General features: G+C 30.5%; 2 protein-coding genes and 1 long non-coding RNA gene across 4 annotated transcripts; 2 read left to right on the forward strand and 1 right to left on the reverse strand.

The window, feature by feature from the left end:
• Positions 1-656: 656 nt before the first annotated feature.
• Positions 657-3816, forward strand: LOC103837684 (polyol transporter 5). The gene is made up of 4 exons (XM_009114052.3): positions 657-1065; positions 1192-1538; positions 2041-2340; positions 2930-3816. The coding sequence occupies exons 1-4, from the start codon at positions 909-911 to the stop codon at positions 3713-3715; spliced, it is 1590 nt and encodes a 529-aa protein (XP_009112300.1). The 5' UTR covers positions 657-908; the 3' UTR covers positions 3716-3816.
• A 321-nt stretch (positions 3817-4137) lies between these two features.
• On the reverse strand, positions 4138-5409 carry LOC103837693. The gene is made up of 2 exons (XR_004457538.1): positions 4700-5409; positions 4138-4620 (listed from the first exon to the last, which is right to left on the reverse strand). It is a non-coding gene; the product is annotated as an uncharacterized LOC103837693 (long non-coding RNA).
• Positions 5410-11157: 5748 nt separating this feature from the next.
• Positions 11158-17767, forward strand: LOC103837706 (F-box/kelch-repeat protein At3g17530). 2 transcript variants are annotated; one of them, XR_004457452.1, is made up of 2 exons: positions 11158-16193; positions 16236-17767. XR_004457452.1 is itself a non-coding variant. In XM_009114081.3 (2 exons), the coding sequence occupies exons 1-2, from the start codon at positions 12321-12323 to the stop codon at positions 13884-13886; spliced, it is 1263 nt and encodes a 420-aa protein (XP_009112329.2). In that variant the 5' UTR covers positions 11158-12320; the 3' UTR covers positions 13887-17767. The 2 variants fall into 2 exon arrangements, 1 of the variants encoding a protein (XP_009112329.2); XM_009114081.3 differs by having other exon boundaries at positions 11158-13492; positions 13796-17767.
• The last annotated feature ends 527 nt before the right edge of the window (positions 17768-18294 follow it).

The raw sequence follows: 18294 nt of genomic DNA on the forward strand, positions 1-18294 counted from the left end.
ATTTTGACGTTCGCACCACTTTAAGTGTATAATCTTCGATACCAAGAGCCAACAAGCTCACATGGGCAAGAAGTAGCCTTTACGAGATTGCCTTTTGATTTTGATTGTGGTCATTCTATTTTGGTAGAGTAAAATTAGAAAAAGTTAAAATATAATTATACTAAAGAATTACATATAAAATGAAAGTTATTATTTATTTCCGTTCCTCTAGTGATATTTGTGTTCTCTAACCAAAAAGCAAATGTAAATGTTATAACATTCACATTGGTTGAAAAAATCCCTAAATTTTTAACACACGTTTTTAGAGCCCCCATTAGTGAATTTGTGGAGGGTTCACACAAATTCCAAAAAAAAAAAATATTAAAATAATGAATAGTGATAAACTTGTCTCTTTTCACCTCTTCCTAGTGAACCTGGTTCATCACTGTAGCGCGGGCCTCACGGCACGTGGCGGCCCGCGATTGGTCCGATTAATTTTTTTTTTTTTTTTTAAAAACAAAAATCAAACAAAAAAAATAATAATAAAAAAATACTTTGTGAACCCCTTTCATGGAGTTCACTAATGTGGGTACTCTTATAATTTTATTAACTTGACAAGTGGCAAGAGACTGAGAGAGTATCTCCAACAATTACAAGAATCTTTCTTTCTTTTCCTATTTATTCTTTTTATTATTTATTCACTATAATTTTTTTTTTGAGACTCATGGATACAAATACTTTACCTGTATATTTGGGCAGTGTTCCCATTGTCTCGGACGATTTTGCCCTGTCCATGGAACTCTGAATACACACCGTCTATTTAAGACATAGCTAGCTCTCATTACCACAAGTTATTGTTAGTATACTCAGTCCTCATATCCCTCCAACTCTAAGATAAGTCTCTCTTCTTTTTCACTTTCTCTCACTAAATGACTGGTTTGACGCCGGAAAATCAAACAGTCCCGACGACGGCACCGGCAACAAAACATGTACCGGAGTTAGGTCCACCGGTGAAACCAAAGAGGAACAAGTATGCATTCGCGTGTGCAATCTTAGCTTCCATGACTTCCATCCTCCTTGGTTATGGTTAGCTTTCTTGTTAACCTCTTTTTCTGGTCAACCTAAACAAATATTAATCCACCGCTAATTATACAAACACTGAAACACACACATTCATTACTTTTCATTAATATTTATTTTGTTAATATGCAGATATAGGAGTGATGAGTGGAGCACTGATTTATATCAAGAGAGATTTCAAGATCACTGATCTTCAAGTCAGTATTCTCGCCGGAATACTTAACATTTTTTCACTCATCGGCTCTTGTGCCGCCGGTAAAACCTCCGACTGGATTGGTCGGCGTAACACAATCGTGTTTGCCGGAGCTATATTCTTTGCCGGAGCAATCCTCATGGGATTGGCTCCTAACTACGCTTTCCTCATGTTCGGGAGGTTTGTCGCCGGAGTAGGAGTCGGTTATGCTCTCATGATTGCACCTGTCTATACCGCCGAAGTCGCTCCGGCATCTTCTCGTGGCTTTCTCACCTCCTTCCCTGAGGTATATATATATGCTAACGCCTAACCAAACTAATTAATTAGATCAGTGTAGACTAAATCTTCGTATTTCTTTATAGATAACTATAAAAATGATATTGTTCTATTATATACTCAGTGTTTGCAAAATGATAGAGTAGGCCATGTTCCGTTGAAAGAAATACACACAGCTTATTTATATTTGTGTATAATTTACGTTAATTTAGCACATGATGTATTTTGCAGTAGAGGACAAAAATGATTTGAAATACTGTATATGGTTTGCAAATGGTTATTTATAAAAGGAAATAATAAATGAAATATAATATAATTGGTAATTATTAACGGAATAATGAAATTCCATGCATTCATGAAAAATTTATAATATGGAAGAAAGGAAAATGTAAGAAAATGTAAGTAGATGATTATTAAGAAATGGTTGACTTAAAAAAGAAGTCGTTGACTTTTCATTAATCATCTTTAACGATGCATGGTTTTTTTAAACGAGATGATGACGTCGTGTACAGGTGTTCATCAACGCAGGAATAATGCTCGGGTATGTATCAAACCTCGCCTTCTCCAAGTTTCCTCTGAAGCTTGGATGGAGATTCATGCTCGGCGTCGGATCCGTTCCTTCCGTCTTACTAGCGATCGGCGTTCTCGCCATGCCGGAATCTCCACGGTGGCTCGTTATACAAGGCCGTCTAGGAGAAGCCAAACGCGTCCTCGACAGAACCTCTGATTCTCCCTCTGAAGCCGCTCTTCGACTCGAAGAAATCAAAGAAGCCGCCGGAATCCCCGCCGATTGCCATGACGAAGTCGTTCAGGTAAACACAACAGTCTCTAATGGACTCTTGGTCCCAAGTTTTGTCTCTAACTAACCAAGAAGTGGTAGTCAAATTATACTGGTTAATGACTTATTAAAGATATATTGGATAACAACATGTGTATTTTGTGGACCAACTAGTATACACCGTTCAAATATGATTATGAAGTGATGAAGCCAAGTTTGTAAATCCAAAATGAAAAAATTATATAAAGACTGTAACTTGTGACTAGTTAAAGGAATAGATAGAATGATATGAATAATTATTTATGAAATTTAATGAAATGAAATCAACATTTCATTTATTCCAGAATTTATTTGGCGTGGAATGATTTTTCAATTGAATGTTATTTATTTCTGGAATAATATGGAATGAAATGAAATATATTTTCTATTTTAACTGCTGAACTAATTTAAGGAATACAAAGAACTGAAAAATTCATGAAAATTTTACTCCAAAAATTTCTACACTAACTCGACACATTAGATCAAATTTTTATTACATGTTTATCGTCAATATCCACTTATAGTAACTGGTTTGTTGTAAACTCATGATAAACTGAATTTAACAATTCTGATCACATTTACAGGTTTCGAGGAAGACCAGCCACGGCAGCGGAGTATGGAAAGAGCTTCTAATCCGTCCGACTCCAGCCGTCCGTCGCGTTATGATCGCCGCGATGGGAATCCATTTCTTCCAGCAAGCCACCGGGATCGACGCGGTGGTCCTCTTCTCACCACGAATCTTCAAAACGGCTGGACTCAAAACAGATCACCAGCAGCTTCTAGCGACCGTAGCAGTAGGAATCGTGAAAACATCTTTCATACTAGTCGCGACTTTCCTCATCGACCGAGTCGGAAGACGGCCACTGCTACTCACCAGCGTGGGAGGCATGATCCTGTCTCTCGCGGCGTTGGGAACATCTCTAACGATAATAGACCACACAGAGAAGAAAGTGACGTGGGCTTTGGTGCTAAGCATCACTACGGTGATGACTTACGTAGCTACGTTCTCGATAGGAGCTGGACCTATCACGTGGGTTTACACCTCTGAGATATTCCCGTTGAGGTTGAGGTCACAGGGGTCGAGTATGGCCGTGGTGGTGAACAGAGTGACGAGTGGTGTGATCTCCATGACGTTTCTTTTGCTGTCGGAGGCGATGACGACGGGAGGAGCGTTTTACTTGTTTGGAGGGATTGCGACGGTGGCTTGGGTGTTTTTCTACACTTTCTTGCCAGAGACGCAAGGGAGGTCGCTTGAGGATATGGATGAGCTTTTTAGTGGATTCAGGTGGAGAGACTCCAAGAGTAAGCCTAAGAACAACAAGAACTCCAGTTCGAACCCGCAGGTTGAGATTGGACCAAACAAACTGTGAGCATAATAATGTAAAGATCCAAAGATGCATAATAACTTATTAAACAAGTGGAATCGTTTTGAAACACAAAATGACAGATTTACAGCACGTAGTAAAGTATCTTTAGAGATAACTGGTGAGAAAAAAACACAGAAACAAGTAAGCTTTGTTCAAGCAAACAGGGTGGCTCCCACAAATGTGAAAGCTTGACCACTGTGGAATAAGACACAATAACAGTTTGGAGCTATCCTTAGAGCATGATTATCCCTATAACCCCATAAGAGTTTCTTAATCACTTTTTTAGTATTAAATGTGTGTTAAAAAAACTAATTTTTTGTCCTCCATTCATAGTTTCTTAACTTAAGGGTTCTTAAAAAAAAGAGTGAATGATGATTAAAGAGAGAAAGAAAAAATATATTAAAGAGATAAATATAACAGAACAACAACAACAACAAGACACAACATAAACATAACAAAACATTAACTCCATTACAGAATCAAGAGACAGAACAACCTAAACAGAGCTTCTTCTTAAACAATTAAAACTCATCCATTACAGAGAGAGAGTACTGAAAGAAAAGAGATAGAGAGGAAACTGACCTTACTAGAGCAGCAGTGGCTTAATCACCAATCCAGCAGTGGCTTCATCACCATCAGACTGTGAATTTCCAGCTGCAAACGAATCAGAACATATCACAATCCTGCTCTGCAATACCCTCCGAGTCAGAAGCCTGAAAACATAAACATCTTAATTACAATAACGAATGCTCTCAACAAAGTTGAGTGAAATAGAAAAATAATCAAATGTAACATTTATCTCAATTCAATACAACTCCTGCAGTGAAAGAGGAGAAACTGTGTTTGTTGACTTGCCTTCTCTGAGAAGAAACGAAGCTCGGACAGTTTGTATTATACTTGAGTTAAACCTACAGTTGGATAAGTTACTGCAGGTTGTTTGGTAGGAGACAAGTATCAGATGGTGAGTTCAAGGGAGGCTTGCAGCACCATTCTTACACTGTGTTCACAACTTCGAAGGCTTTGGGAAAATGTCAGGGGTGAATTTCTTGCGAAGCACTGAGACTACCCTTTATCTTCATCGCACCCCTGCCACCAACCAAAACATTCGACATTCACACAGAGACTCAGAGATCAACTTCTTGAACCAAATCAAACAAAATCAAGACAGCAGAAGCTTGGTGGATTTGGGTTCAGACACAAAGACAAAAGGCTGCTTAAAAACTTGTAATAAAATGACCTTAACGAAAAAAAGACAAACCTAATGAAAGCAATCTGAGGATTCATCCTGCCGAATATAAATCTTAACTTTTACTTATAGTATTTATATGTTATCGTTAAAAAATTAAGAAATAATCGCGCATAAAAAATCAAATTTTGTACAAACTAGTGTGTTCCAAAGATTTGTAACCAATATGCTGGAAAATCATTATATATCAAATCATCTAGCGTTTATCATAAATCCGAAATCTATCTATCTATATATCTATACTATTATTTGTGAAGTAAATTTTTCCATCCGAGCTCTCACGTTGAAAATTAGAGCGGTTAATATCTATACTACCCTTAATAAATTTTTATATCTAATTAAAAACGAAATTTATGTTAATAATATTAGATTTATATGTTATATTAGATAATTGTAAATTATAATAAATTTGTCAAATAAAAACATGTTTTAAAAACAAATATAAAAAATATTAAAAAAAGATAATTATATACTACCCTTAATGAATTTTTATACATATTTAAAAAATAATTTTATGTTAATAATATTAGGTTTATATGTTATCTATACTATTATTTGCGAAGTAAATTTTTCGCAACGGAGCTCTCACATTAAAAGTTATAGCGGTTAATATCGTTTATACCCTTAATGAATAATTATATAAATTAGTCAAAAAATAAAACGAATTTTAAATCTATCTTATTAAAAAAATGATTAAAATTAATAATAAATCGATTATACCCTTAATGAATAAATTATATAAATTAGTCGAAAATAAAAACGAATTTAAACTATATCTGAATAAATAAGTGATTAAAATTAATAATAATAATAATCTATACTATTATTTGCGAAGTAAATTTTTGCAACGGAGCTCTCACATTAAAAGTTAGAGCGGTTAATATCGTTTATATCCTTAAACCTAAAATCAATGTTTCATTCGGAATTGCCCAAGATCGGCTCTATAGAAGGGGTATCCTGCAACTCGGCTCTATAGAAGGGGTATCCTGCAACTCGTATACTATTATTTGCGAAGTAAAATTTTGAAATCGAGCTCTCACGTTAAAAGTTAGAGTGGTTAATATCATTTATACCCTTAATGAATAAATTCTATAACTAAATTAAAAAATAAAAACGAAATTTTCATTTATTTGATTAGATCATTGATTAAAATTAATAATAGTAAGAATTATCTAAAATCTGAAAATATAATTTTAAAAAGAGATAATTTCTGCAAATATTGTATTGTTATCTGAAAAAATCTTTTAGTAAAAAGTTAAAAACATGAATTATATAACTAAATATTAATCAAATAAAATTCTTAATTATATAGTTAAAAATAGAATATTAAATTATCCAAAATCTAAAAATATAATTTAAAAAATATATATTTTCTATATATATTGTATTGTTATCTGAAAAAACATTTAGTAAAAAGTTAAAACATAAATTATATAATTAAATATTAATCAAATTATATCTTTAATTATATAATTAAAAATATAATATTAAGTTATTGTAAGCTTTATTTTAGTATAATAAATATAGTGTACAAAGAATTTTTCAATTTTTCAAAAATTATGAAAATGTTTAAGCCCGCATCGCGGGAAAAATACCTAGTAATCAATATATCAAAACATGTTATATTTCCTAAGCCGAGGTCCGAGCGATATAACCCGCATATACGGACATAATTTTTTTAATCTATATTATTAGTTTAAAGATAAAAAATGTTATTCTTACAACTGGATAATAAGATTAAAAATGAAAATACCACAAAGAAATAATTTTAACAAACAAATATAAATCAAAGTTATTTTAGTTGGTTATATACCTATTTTAATATTAAAATAAATTTAATACTTTTTTAAAAAATATGCGATGACATATTACGTTTACAAACAAATATAAATCACTTTTATATATTTTTCATAAAACTATTTTTATTATTTTAGTATAATGATAAATCTAATAATTATATGTGTATATATTCTACTAATTATAAAATTTACAAATAAGAAAGAAAGATGAGGATGTAGATAAACACAAAATAAATACATGGGATTATACTTTTTCACGCATGTTTTCCATTTTTTAGATATTTTTTATAATATTAATTTGTAATCAGTTAAATAATTAATTATGTAATTATTTATTGAAGATATTGATGTAGCGTAGCATCCTATTTCTGTTGGGCTTTAGTTTTCTAGTTTCATTTTAATTTTTTCTAGATAAACATTAATATTCTTAAAAATAGAAAGATAATGATTAAAAACTTTAGGGTAGAAGGTTAGATCATAATCCTTAAAGACTTAGGTATTTGTTATATTAATATAATAGTGAGCTCTTGATTTGTAAGAGTTACAACTTTTGATTATTGAAATAGAACTTTGTTTTAAACAACTCTTGAATCCTTACTTCTAGGCATTCTCTAAGAATTCAACATATTTAAGAAAGCTAAGATAACATACATTTTCAGAATTCAACATTACCTTCGCATTATCGGTTACTATGATTACTTCCGCTCCGTCATATATCAATTTTAATATAATTAAAACTAATGACTCTTCATAAAATCATGAAAAATATGATAAATAAGCAAATAACACTAATCAAATAACAGTATAGATATATCAAATCATATCATATCAAAACAGTATATTCAACTAGTTAATCATGCTTATTAACAGTCACTAGATTTCGACCCGCACAACCGTACGGGTGTTTATTTTCATTTAATATACATAAATATTTTTTTACATCATTTATGGTATATATATTTATTTAACAAATTAATATATGCATTAAGAAAATATTAAATATTATTTTTGTATTAAATTTATATTCAGTTTTGACCCACCGACCTTCAAAACTAAGTTTTCTATTTGCAATATTTTTACATTTATTTCTTTCAGATAATATATTATTATATATACAAAAGTCTAAGATATGTCGATTTTTATACATGTATTATATAGTTTTTGAATGTTAAGTCGTTATACCATCGTATTGTATTTTTAGCATAGATATTTTGTATTTATAAAACAGTTTTTACAAATTTATCAATTTAATAAAATGTTATCATATTTAGTTCAATATAATAATCTCATTTAATATGAACTATTATTATTATAAAATGATAAAAAGGTAATTTTTATTTTATAAATGATAACTAAATATATATATATATAAATGCATAATAATAGTTCATTGCTAATTACGAAATTAGTTGAAATATTCACATAAATTTTTTGAAAATTAACATAATGTTATAATATTTTCAAAAGATTTGTTAAAACAATTATATATATATATATATGTATATATTTATTTATATTTATATTTAAAATAAAAAGATATCATGCATAAATGATTTGTATTATTAACTTTATTGAAATACATGTTAATTTATATACGTGTATTATATAGTTTTCTAATATTAACATGTGTTACCTACATATTACATTTCGAATATAAATACTTACAAAAAATAAAATATATAAAATTAATAATTTAATATAATTTAATCATATTTAGCACAATATAATAATTAATAATTTCTCTTTAAATGATTGATTATGATTATATAATTGATAAAATGATAAAATTTATATTTTAATATTATAACATATATAAATGTATGATATTATTTCATAACTAATTTCGAAATTAATGAAAATATTTACATATAAGTTTTGAAAATTAAGATCTTGTTAAAATCTTTTAAACAGACTTGTTAGAACTTTTAAAATATATATTTATATTTAAAATGAAAAGATATCAAAAGATATTGTGATTAAGGTAGTTCAAAGATTCTATATATTATTAGTTTTAATAAAATATATTTAATTAAAAATGAAAGGATGGTCCAAATTATAAAACAATACATGAAAGAATTTATTACTTCTATTTTAATAGATAATATAGACTATAATTAGAAATTTGAAGAAAATAGTATACAATTTTTTTTTATAATAAAATCTTAACTAACATTAATTTATAATAATATTAGAGTACTAATAACGAAATTAATCAATGATTCATTTTATAATAATATTTAAAATATCTAATATGATTTTGTAGATTTTTTTCTCAATATATTTTTATAATTAAAAAATAAGACAATTTTATAGGTGAGTTGTTATATATGTCAATTATTTAAGATGTGATATCTTAATGATGTCATTAAGTTAATTAGAATTAAATGAAATATAATTTTCTAGAGAATGTCCATTTTAAAAAAATCACACATGAATAGAAGTTGTGACTTTTGTTTTAATATAATAGATTTAGCCGACATAACTGATCCAATCCATTAAGTTATTTCACGATCCAGGCAAGCTTTAGCAATCAAACACAAATGAAATATTTTCCAAATGCTTTTGTTATTATAGTATATACTAGGCCTGCGGTTTTGAACCAAACTTGCCGAACCGAACTGAAAATTTTGTTAGTCGGGTAACTAGTTCTGTTCAATTTAGCATGTTTACATGTTTATAAAAATATTCAGTTTTTTTTTGTTTGATTTGGTTTGGCAATGGGATAGCTCAATTTTCCAAAATTTTAATTCAAATTTCGAATTTAACTAACCGAATTAACCAAAATATTGAACCAAATTAATCGAACTAACAAGAATTACCCGAATTTAAATTAAATTTAACCAAAATATAAATGAAAACTAAAACTTTGACTAGTTATCGTAAAATATTTAAAAATCGAACTTAGGGCTGGGACTTTTAACCGGAACCGTTTACCCGAACCGGGTCCGACCCGAAATAGACTGGTTTGGTTCGGTTTTGGATATGGTCATATTACCAAATGGGTCATTGCTTCAAATATCTGTGGATATCGGGTCGGTTCCGATTATTACCCGAAACCCGATCGGGTATCCATCTAAACCGAAATGAATAGCCTAAAACCCAGAATATTAAAAAATGTGCTATCACCACAACTCGAAACCCGAGTTGGATAGATAGAAAAGTGGCTATGTTGCCACCATACCACTTCAACTTATATGTATTCTTTTATATTGTAAATATATATACTATTTCAATATTATTTTTCTTATAAAATTAACATTTTAGGGGTTTGAATCCGGATTGGCCACACTAAAAATAGAGTAAGTAACCATATAACCACTTCAATTTACATGTAATTTATTTTATTTAGTAAATATATATATGATTTATATAATAAATTGATACCCAAAACCGGTGGTATCCGACTCGAAACTCGAACCGAAATTTACCAAGTACCTATTGGATAGAGAATTCATTTATCTGAAACACTCGGACCCGAATAGATTTTACCCGTACCCGATCCGAATATCCGAAGTACCCGGCCTAATCGAACTACCCAAAATATTGAACTGATCAATCAAACTTAACTGGAGGAGATTTGGGCCGAACCAATGTGGCGTCTACGGAAAAGTAAAAATGATTTAATATTTCCAATGGATGGTTTAAATGCATCCATGATGCTAGTTTTGAGATGTAAAAGCTCATGTGGGATAAGATCTATGAAGACTATGTGATAGAAAGGTCTTCTTCTTTAATGTTTTGTATCTACCATCTTTTGAAATTGATGTTTTAAAGTATCACTCTGCATGTTCAATAATTCGAACAAATTTTAGGATTTTTGTCTCTTTCTTCTTTCTGTCATAATCTATTTGTTAATCATTTTCAAAGTGTCTAATATAACGTATCGAAATCAGAGTCAAAGAACAGTATGATTCAACTTGAAGCGCAGAACCACTAGATTGAATTGCCAACCAAGATCATCAATGTTATGAAGTTCTTTATTAAAGCCAACTAGATGCATTATTAGAATACAACAAACCAGAGAGCGCATAACGATAACAACAAGGCTGCATCAGGAACTCTGGCTAACCTTGCGTCCAGTTAGCTTCGCTGACTCGAACAACATGTGATTGATGAGTCCCCGAGAAGCACTGCCAAATACCAACATAAAACTTTTCTGAGTCAATGCAAACTTTCCAGATAGACATATACATGATAGAATCCCAAGAGTGCAATGTGTGAGAATCATCAAACTTATGCCTCAATGAACAAGACCGAACAAGTTGTAGCATTCACTAGAGGCTTAGGGAGGAAACTAAGACCTATTTATCTTTTAACTTCTGAATCTTCTTGGGGTCTGTCTCATTCATGTGTTTCTTAAATTGCTGCCTCACCATGCCAAGCACAAGCTCAGTGTTTTGTTGCTGCAAGGCATAAACGAGTTAACAGAAAAAAAAAAGAAAAGTTCATATCCCAAGCCAACTCTAGGCAGAAAAGCCAAATCTTTCTAACTGAATCAAAATAGAAGTGATGATATAATATCAATCTCAAACTCTTACGGCTGCATGATATCGATACAAATGCTCCAAAGAAAAGCTCTCAATATTTTGCTTTATGCTATCTTTGTACAGAAAATCGATTATCAAGATTGGAGAAAAAGAAAAGATGGGAATGAAGAAGGCAGCGGAACTGGATTTAAAAGACCAATGAAAGTATTCAAACCAAGTAGACGGAGACGGAGAGAGACATACAAAAAGATCAAATCTCTACTGGCGAGATGACCTGAGCTTGAGATAGACGGAGTCAGGGAGAGAAACAGGGCATTCAACAGTGAGAGCTTCGGATTTTCAGATTTCAAACTCAGTTCAGGTCAAACATAAACGGGCCGAAGTCATTGTTTGTGTTACCAACGGTTCATTCAGTTCCATTCCAATTCCCGCCTACATCATAAATATCAACCGTTAAACTTATCTCGCCTCCCATTCTCATTTTTTGTTGAATGAAAGAATATTTAAAAGTAACAAATATTTTTATAAAATATTTTTTTATCAATAAATCATTTGTAAAAAAAAATATTTCTTACCTTTTCTAAATATGACTTCACAACCGTCACCTCAAGAAAGCGTCTAGACAAGACTAATGCATCTTTCCTTTAAGTTTGTGTCGTTGTCTTTTTTGTGCTGTTTGAGTTTTTCCGCAGGTAAGGCCTCTTTTCTCCTGTGTTTCATTGTACCGAACTATTCTTCAAACGTTGAACCTAAATAAATTGATGAGAAGAATTCACTGTTTCACAAATAATTATTCCTTACTTAATTCAGCATATTTCTTTTGAAATTAGTCTCCCAGAAATCTACATTTTTAAGAAATATATCTTTTCTCCAAAAGAAAGATATAATTTAGATTTCAAATTTCAAAAAAATATGCATTTCCCTAAAATAAATTTAACAATTATCATACAACTACAATAAAAGCCCAATGAAAAACAGTTTTTAGTTTACCTTTGTTTTGGTGTTCAAACAAAAAAAAAACAAAAGTTCACCCTAGTTTATATCGTTATTAGCTCAGAAATCACTACTAGAAGAAGATGGTGATGATAACCGACCTTACATTTGATCTTGAAAAGAAGATACTCGCCCTTGTTCCGAAAGAGTCTCGACCACATGCATGGCAAACTATTTGCAAGAGATGGTACGCTGTACGCCAAGATCTACTCTCCAAGAAACACTTGGCTCGAACAGGAAGAGAGTTCATCTTATTGTTGAATACTAATGTTTTTTCAACAACCATCAACCTCGAGGGAGTCCATAACAACGTTGATCCAGTGATGGAGTTCGGAGGTAAACTTGGATCTTTACAAGATTCAAATGATTTACAAATACATGATATTTTCTACTGCAAGGGGTTAGTGCTATGCACTATGGTGGGAAAACAAATGCTCGTGGTTTGCAACCCTAGTAACCGTGAAACTAGGTATGTCGAACCTAGAACAAGTCATGACTATTTCGAATATGCTCTTGGATACAAAGGCAGCAAGTCTTCTTGTGTTAATAGCTACAAGATCTTGAGGTATTGTCGTTATTTCGACAAGCAAGAGATGCGTACGGTTTCTGAGTTTGAACTGTATGACTTCATGTCTGACTCATGGAGGGTTTTAGATGTTGATGAGCACGATTGGGAAATATCTGCTCGTGGCGTCTCTGTGAAAGGAAACACTTACTGGGTTGCTAAAGAGAATGAAGACCAGTTCATACTCAGTTTTGATTTCACAAGAGAGAGATTTGGGTTTCTCCCTCTTCCGTATGAGAGTGCTGGTCCTGAAGATTCCATGAATGATGAGTACGACGATACAGCTGTTCTGTCAGTTGTTAGAGACGAACAACTCTCAGTGTTACATCAGTATCTTCATTTGGATTTATATGAGATGAAGATATGGGTGAGCAACATGATTGGCACCAAAAAGGTGTCGTGGGGCGAGTTCTTGGTAGTGGACGTGGTGTTGTTAAATGTTGTTAGCTTCGTGGTTGACGAGGAGCATAAAGTGGCAGTGTGTTGTAGTACAGGCAAGGATGATCCTAGTGATGATAGTGAAGAAGAATGCACCAGCATTTCAATTATTGGAAAGAATATACAAAGTCTTGTTTATGATGAAGGGGCTATACATGGATCATGGCCACATCTCATCAATTACGTTCCAAGCCCGGTTCAAATTTTAAGGAAGAGTACGCGCAAAAGCAAAAGGAAACGAACTACAAGGAGGTTAGCAAATATATTAACTAAGTTCCTTTTTTTTTTGCTTTTCTTTGTTCTTAATGATCTTACTCAAATACTTTATAATTGCATTGGATGCATATAGTGAAGAGTAGTTATTAAGAAACTAAATATCAGCATCTTATAGCTTCATAGATTCATATACTTTGTTCTTAAAACGGAATGCTCAAAATCTCACACAAAGAGTTTTCTCTTGTAAGAAAAAAATGCATGTTTAAAAGACTGCTTAAGGTATTTATATTATTATGTTTTGTGTTAGGGTTCTCTTTAACTGTTTCTGAGCTTTAACAGGCATCAACCGGAGGAGGGCACTTCTGCAAGAAGCGTTGAGGAAACAAAAGTGACACCCAAAGCAAAACCTAAAGCACGTCGAAGTTTCTAGGGTTGCTTTGAATGTCCCAAAATGGTTTAGGAAATGAAAGTGAAACCAGACCTTAAAGCACATCGAAGTTCTCTTGCTGTTGCTTTGAATGTCGCAATGATTTCTATCTTTTCTTCTTTTTTTTTTTGGACAATCCCAAATGTTGTAATAAATTGAATGCATATTGAAGTTTATTATCTTATTTTTGTAAGAATAACTTTAATGATTTCTATTTGAACAAAAAAAAACTTTAATGATTTCTATTATGAAATAAAATATGTCCAAGACCATATTCTAGTTTAAATTAATTCAACCCTAATGATTTCTAGAGAAGATAGAAAGGACTAACCTTGATCCATGCTTGGATGCAATTCCACCAATTGATCTTCTCCCCATTAACCTTCTCTTTGGTGATTTCCTTGATGGATAAGAAATCCCAAGCCTTCCTTAATCTTTCCTTTTAATAAATATTATTGTTATGTGTCTTAGAAAGACTCTCACTTACATACGAACAAAATTATGTACGAGTCATTTTTGTATATAATCAAAGGATGTGTCTTAACCAACACAACTCTTCCACACAACTACAACACAACACTTTGTTATTTTAACCGCACAAGTGCATTATAATGTATCATCATATGTATATTAAATCTTACAGTAATATATTCTATTATTATTACTATGACTAAGAAACAAACCTGCGCATTCACACAAGTATTTAAATTCTTTACTAAAAATTAAAATATTTTTTTTAATGGCTAACAAATTTTATTAATAAAATTTAAGATTACAAAGTCAACATCCAGAACTTCCAAACAAAATTATTACATAAGCAAATATATGCGTCATATGCTGAGAAAATATAACATGGAAAGTGATTTTAACGATGCTTTACAAAAGAAAGAAAAACCAATCCGTTATTTCCTTCCCATGATATTAATAAAATGTATACATATAATCTACCAAAAAATAAAACAAAACAGTAATTTGTTAATAATTTCATTTAAAATTATAAATAAAAAGACCAATGATGACATTATATTAATGGAAAAAAATCTTGGATATGAAGAGAATATTTAATACAGTAAACATTTTCACCTCTATAAATATAAAAGAGTGTTCACAGATTAAATACAGATGACTGGTATAGAGATATAATGTTAAAGAAATAGAGTGTCTCACAAATTGCATATAATTTCTATACAATTTATTAGGTTTGCCAAGATATAATTATCAAAGACAAATGGTAAATTATAAGACACATTTAAGAAAAAGAGAATGATGTGACTATTCTAAGATATGTAACTACTTAGATGAATGGATGCCTTAACTTTTAACTTTTAATTTCATTTTAAAAATAAATAAATTTAAAACATTTGATTGAAAAGTTTCCAATAGAAAATCATGATATGCAAATTTAATAGTAGGGATCCCCATACTTTAACACAAAAATACGAAAGAATTATATCATGATTAGGTAAAAAAACAGCAGGCGCATGAAATATTATATAATGGATAAAGTGTCAAATATAAGTTACAGAGAGTTCTTTAAAAGAAAAAAAATGTTTTTAAGAACTGAATAAGGAATAGTGAAAAAATAAAGAAATCACTAAATTTTGATCCGCGCTTCGAAAGCGCGAGTTTTGTTTGGGTTATAAATAAAATTGGATATGAATTAATATTTTAGGTATTTTTCGTCTTTCGGCTTTTCGGGTACTTAAAAAAAAAATTTGCTCCTAAATATCCAAATTGAGCTAGACTATTACGTAGCTAAATTACATGTATTTTAGGGTTATTTGAATTATGGAATCGAACTGATTCGATTCCAAAAGGAACCAAACTGAACCATAACCGGAAATATTTCAAATACCTAATTGGATCCAAATGTCGAGGACTCGAAGAATTTGGATTTAAAAGAAAAAAGAAAAAAAAATTACACGACCTAAACCGAAAACCGAATGAGTATTCTAAGATATCCAGAATTTAAATATATATTAGTTATATTTTAAAATCATGCCGATTCAAGTATTACAAACATGACAAACATGTTTTAGATACATTGGTTATTTGGTTATTTTCAGGTTCATATACATCAGAACTGAACATAACTGTATCTGAGAGGACCGACTCGAACCCTACCCAAAAACTCAAAACTCTAATACCCTAAAGAACTGACTCGTACCCAAATGGGTACCCGGACGCTCATTCATAAACTTAGGCCTGGACGTTTGGGTCTTTAGGTTGGGTTTTGTCCAATTTTTTCGGATCTGGGTCCTTCGGAGCCTAGAAATTTGGATCCAATAGGTATTCGTAAATTTTTTTTGGGTTTAGGTCGGTTCTTCTCGGATTCAGGTCTGTTTTTCTCAGGTCTGGATTGGTTCTGGTCTATAATTAAAATACATGTACAATACTCTTAACTTTCCGATCCAGATTGAATTCATGTATTTTCGGATCTTAAAAGTACATGATATACCCAAACCCTATAAAATTTAGTCGAAATTTGTTATATATATTTAAAATTCTACAAAATAACTTAAAATAAATTATTAATAATTAAAATAAAATATTTTTAAACTCTAGATTTTACATTTTAAGCTTCATATTACTTGAAAATGTCACAAAATAATAACAAAGATTGTTTGTAAAAAGATATTTTAACTAAATCATAAAATAAATATAGAAAAGAGAACATAAAAAATCATAGTTTTGAATATTCATGTTTTTAAGTCAGGTATTAATTGGTTTTTATCATGTCGAGTCTATTTGTTTTTTTTTTGGTTCAGGTTCTTTTGGATAGAAGAAATTTTGATCCAATACATACTTTAAATTTTCGGTTTGGTTTCGGATCGAATATTTTTGAATCAGTTCCGGTTTCAGATTTTTGGGTCTGGGTAAAATGTCCAAGCCTGTTTGATTTTGATGATACAATAACTTCTTTAAATTACAGAAAATTTGTGGTAGTTTGAAGTTTATATGTGTATATTTTGGTCTATTTCATTTATAATGAATATGAGACTATATTTCACATATATTTTATGCTTCTGTATATTGAAAAATAATGAGATCATGCAAGTATATTATTAGAGTTACGTTTACCAAAGTTGCTAGATATTTGGTAAGATCCAGTAATCTTAGTTTAAATAAAATCCAAATCATATCTAAAGATCATAATTATATTCAAATATTCAATCATCTGAAAATTATAAGAAATTATCTGATCAATACAATGTTTTTAAACTCGACCCGGACACTGAACCGGACGACTTACCGGGTCGCTGGGTCACTGGATCGACCGCGGGCGAACCGCGGGTTAATAAATGAATTAATTTTTTTATATAATAATATATCAGCTATGTAAATAAAAATATAAAAACTAAAGTTTAATATTTTCTTAATGTTTTTATAAACATAAAATAATAGTTTGGATATGTCTATTTTTATGTTTAATAACATTTAGAAAATACTTAACTTTAATTTCTATATTTTTATTTTCATTTGATATACAAAATATTAAAAAATAATTTAGACTATTTATAATTTTGTCTAATAAGATAAAAGTTATGAAATCTATAAAAAATCAAGACATAAAATTTATAAATATTTAAATGTTTAATGTGAATAATAAATTAAATTTCAAATAAAATAAACCAAAAGTAAAAAATTATTATAATAAATTATCAATAAAAGAAATAAACTAACACCAAATCACATCAACTAGTTTTGGTTTTCTCTACCATCGTTCACTTTATTTTCTTCAAGTGGCATAGTGAAATCTTCACTAAAATCTAAAAATCACAAATATAAAACTGAAAAGGAAAAACCTAACTTTTTTTTGTCAGTATAGAAATTTTTAATTGGAAATTTAGAATATAAAACATAATTAAAAAAATTTAAAAAAAGTAAAAGTTATTTATTGGTTCAACCAGTGGTTCAACCGGTATCGGGTTCCGGGTTCTACTGGATTTTTGTGGATTTTTGCGGGTTTCTAAATATTGAGTTTTTCACAAAATCCAAACCGGATTTTTTTCTGGGTTACCGGGTTTACCGGTTCAACCGTGGGTCCGGATCGGGTTTCAAAACACTGGATCAATAAGGTAATAGTAGATTTTAAGCTTTATATTAAATTATTGTAGTTAAATGGTCTGTTACGATTTGTTCCATATCATACCAACATGAGCTTTTTTACAGTTTATTCAAATCATCTCTGTTGATCTCAAATTTTTTTGAGTTTTATCATCGTTTAGAAAACAAAGTACATAGTAATTACTGTAGTTTGTGTTATACCAGATAAACCCATATAGTATGATGCTAACATGTTAAAAATATGGAAATAGATATTTACTTATATAATGAATCAAAATGTGATAACAATGTGATTATATGTATGCATTTTCTGAACGTACATACATTACTCAAACTGTTAAAA

The sequence above is a fragment of the Brassica rapa genome, chromosome A01, assembly GCF_000309985.2.
Source record: "Brassica rapa cultivar Chiifu-401-42 chromosome A01, CAAS_Brap_v3.01, whole genome shotgun sequence".
Taxonomy (NCBI): domain Eukaryota; kingdom Viridiplantae; phylum Streptophyta; class Magnoliopsida; order Brassicales; family Brassicaceae; genus Brassica; species Brassica rapa.

What these genes read in the sequence shown, in the direction of transcription:
- LOC103837684 (XM_009114052.3), top strand. Translation starts at nt 909, where the DNA reads ATGACTGGTTTGACGCCGGAAAATCAAACAGTCCCGACGACGGCACCG. An exon ending in TTCTCACCTCCTTCCCTGAG is followed by an intron (nt 1,539 to 2,040) that starts GTATATATATAT and finishes CGTCGTGTACAG; the next exon opens with GTGTTCATCAACGCAGGAAT. An exon ending in GCCATGACGAAGTCGTTCAG is followed by an intron (nt 2,341 to 2,929) that starts GTAAACACAACA and finishes TCACATTTACAG; the next exon opens with GTTTCGAGGAAGACCAGCCA.
- LOC103837706 (XM_009114081.3), top strand. Translation starts at nt 12,321, where the DNA reads ATGGTGATGATAACCGACCTTACATTTGATCTTGAAAAGAAGATACTC. An exon ending in AGGAAACGAACTACAAGGAG is followed by an intron (nt 13,493 to 13,795) that starts GTTAGCAAATAT and finishes GAGCTTTAACAG; the next exon opens with GCATCAACCGGAGGAGGGCA.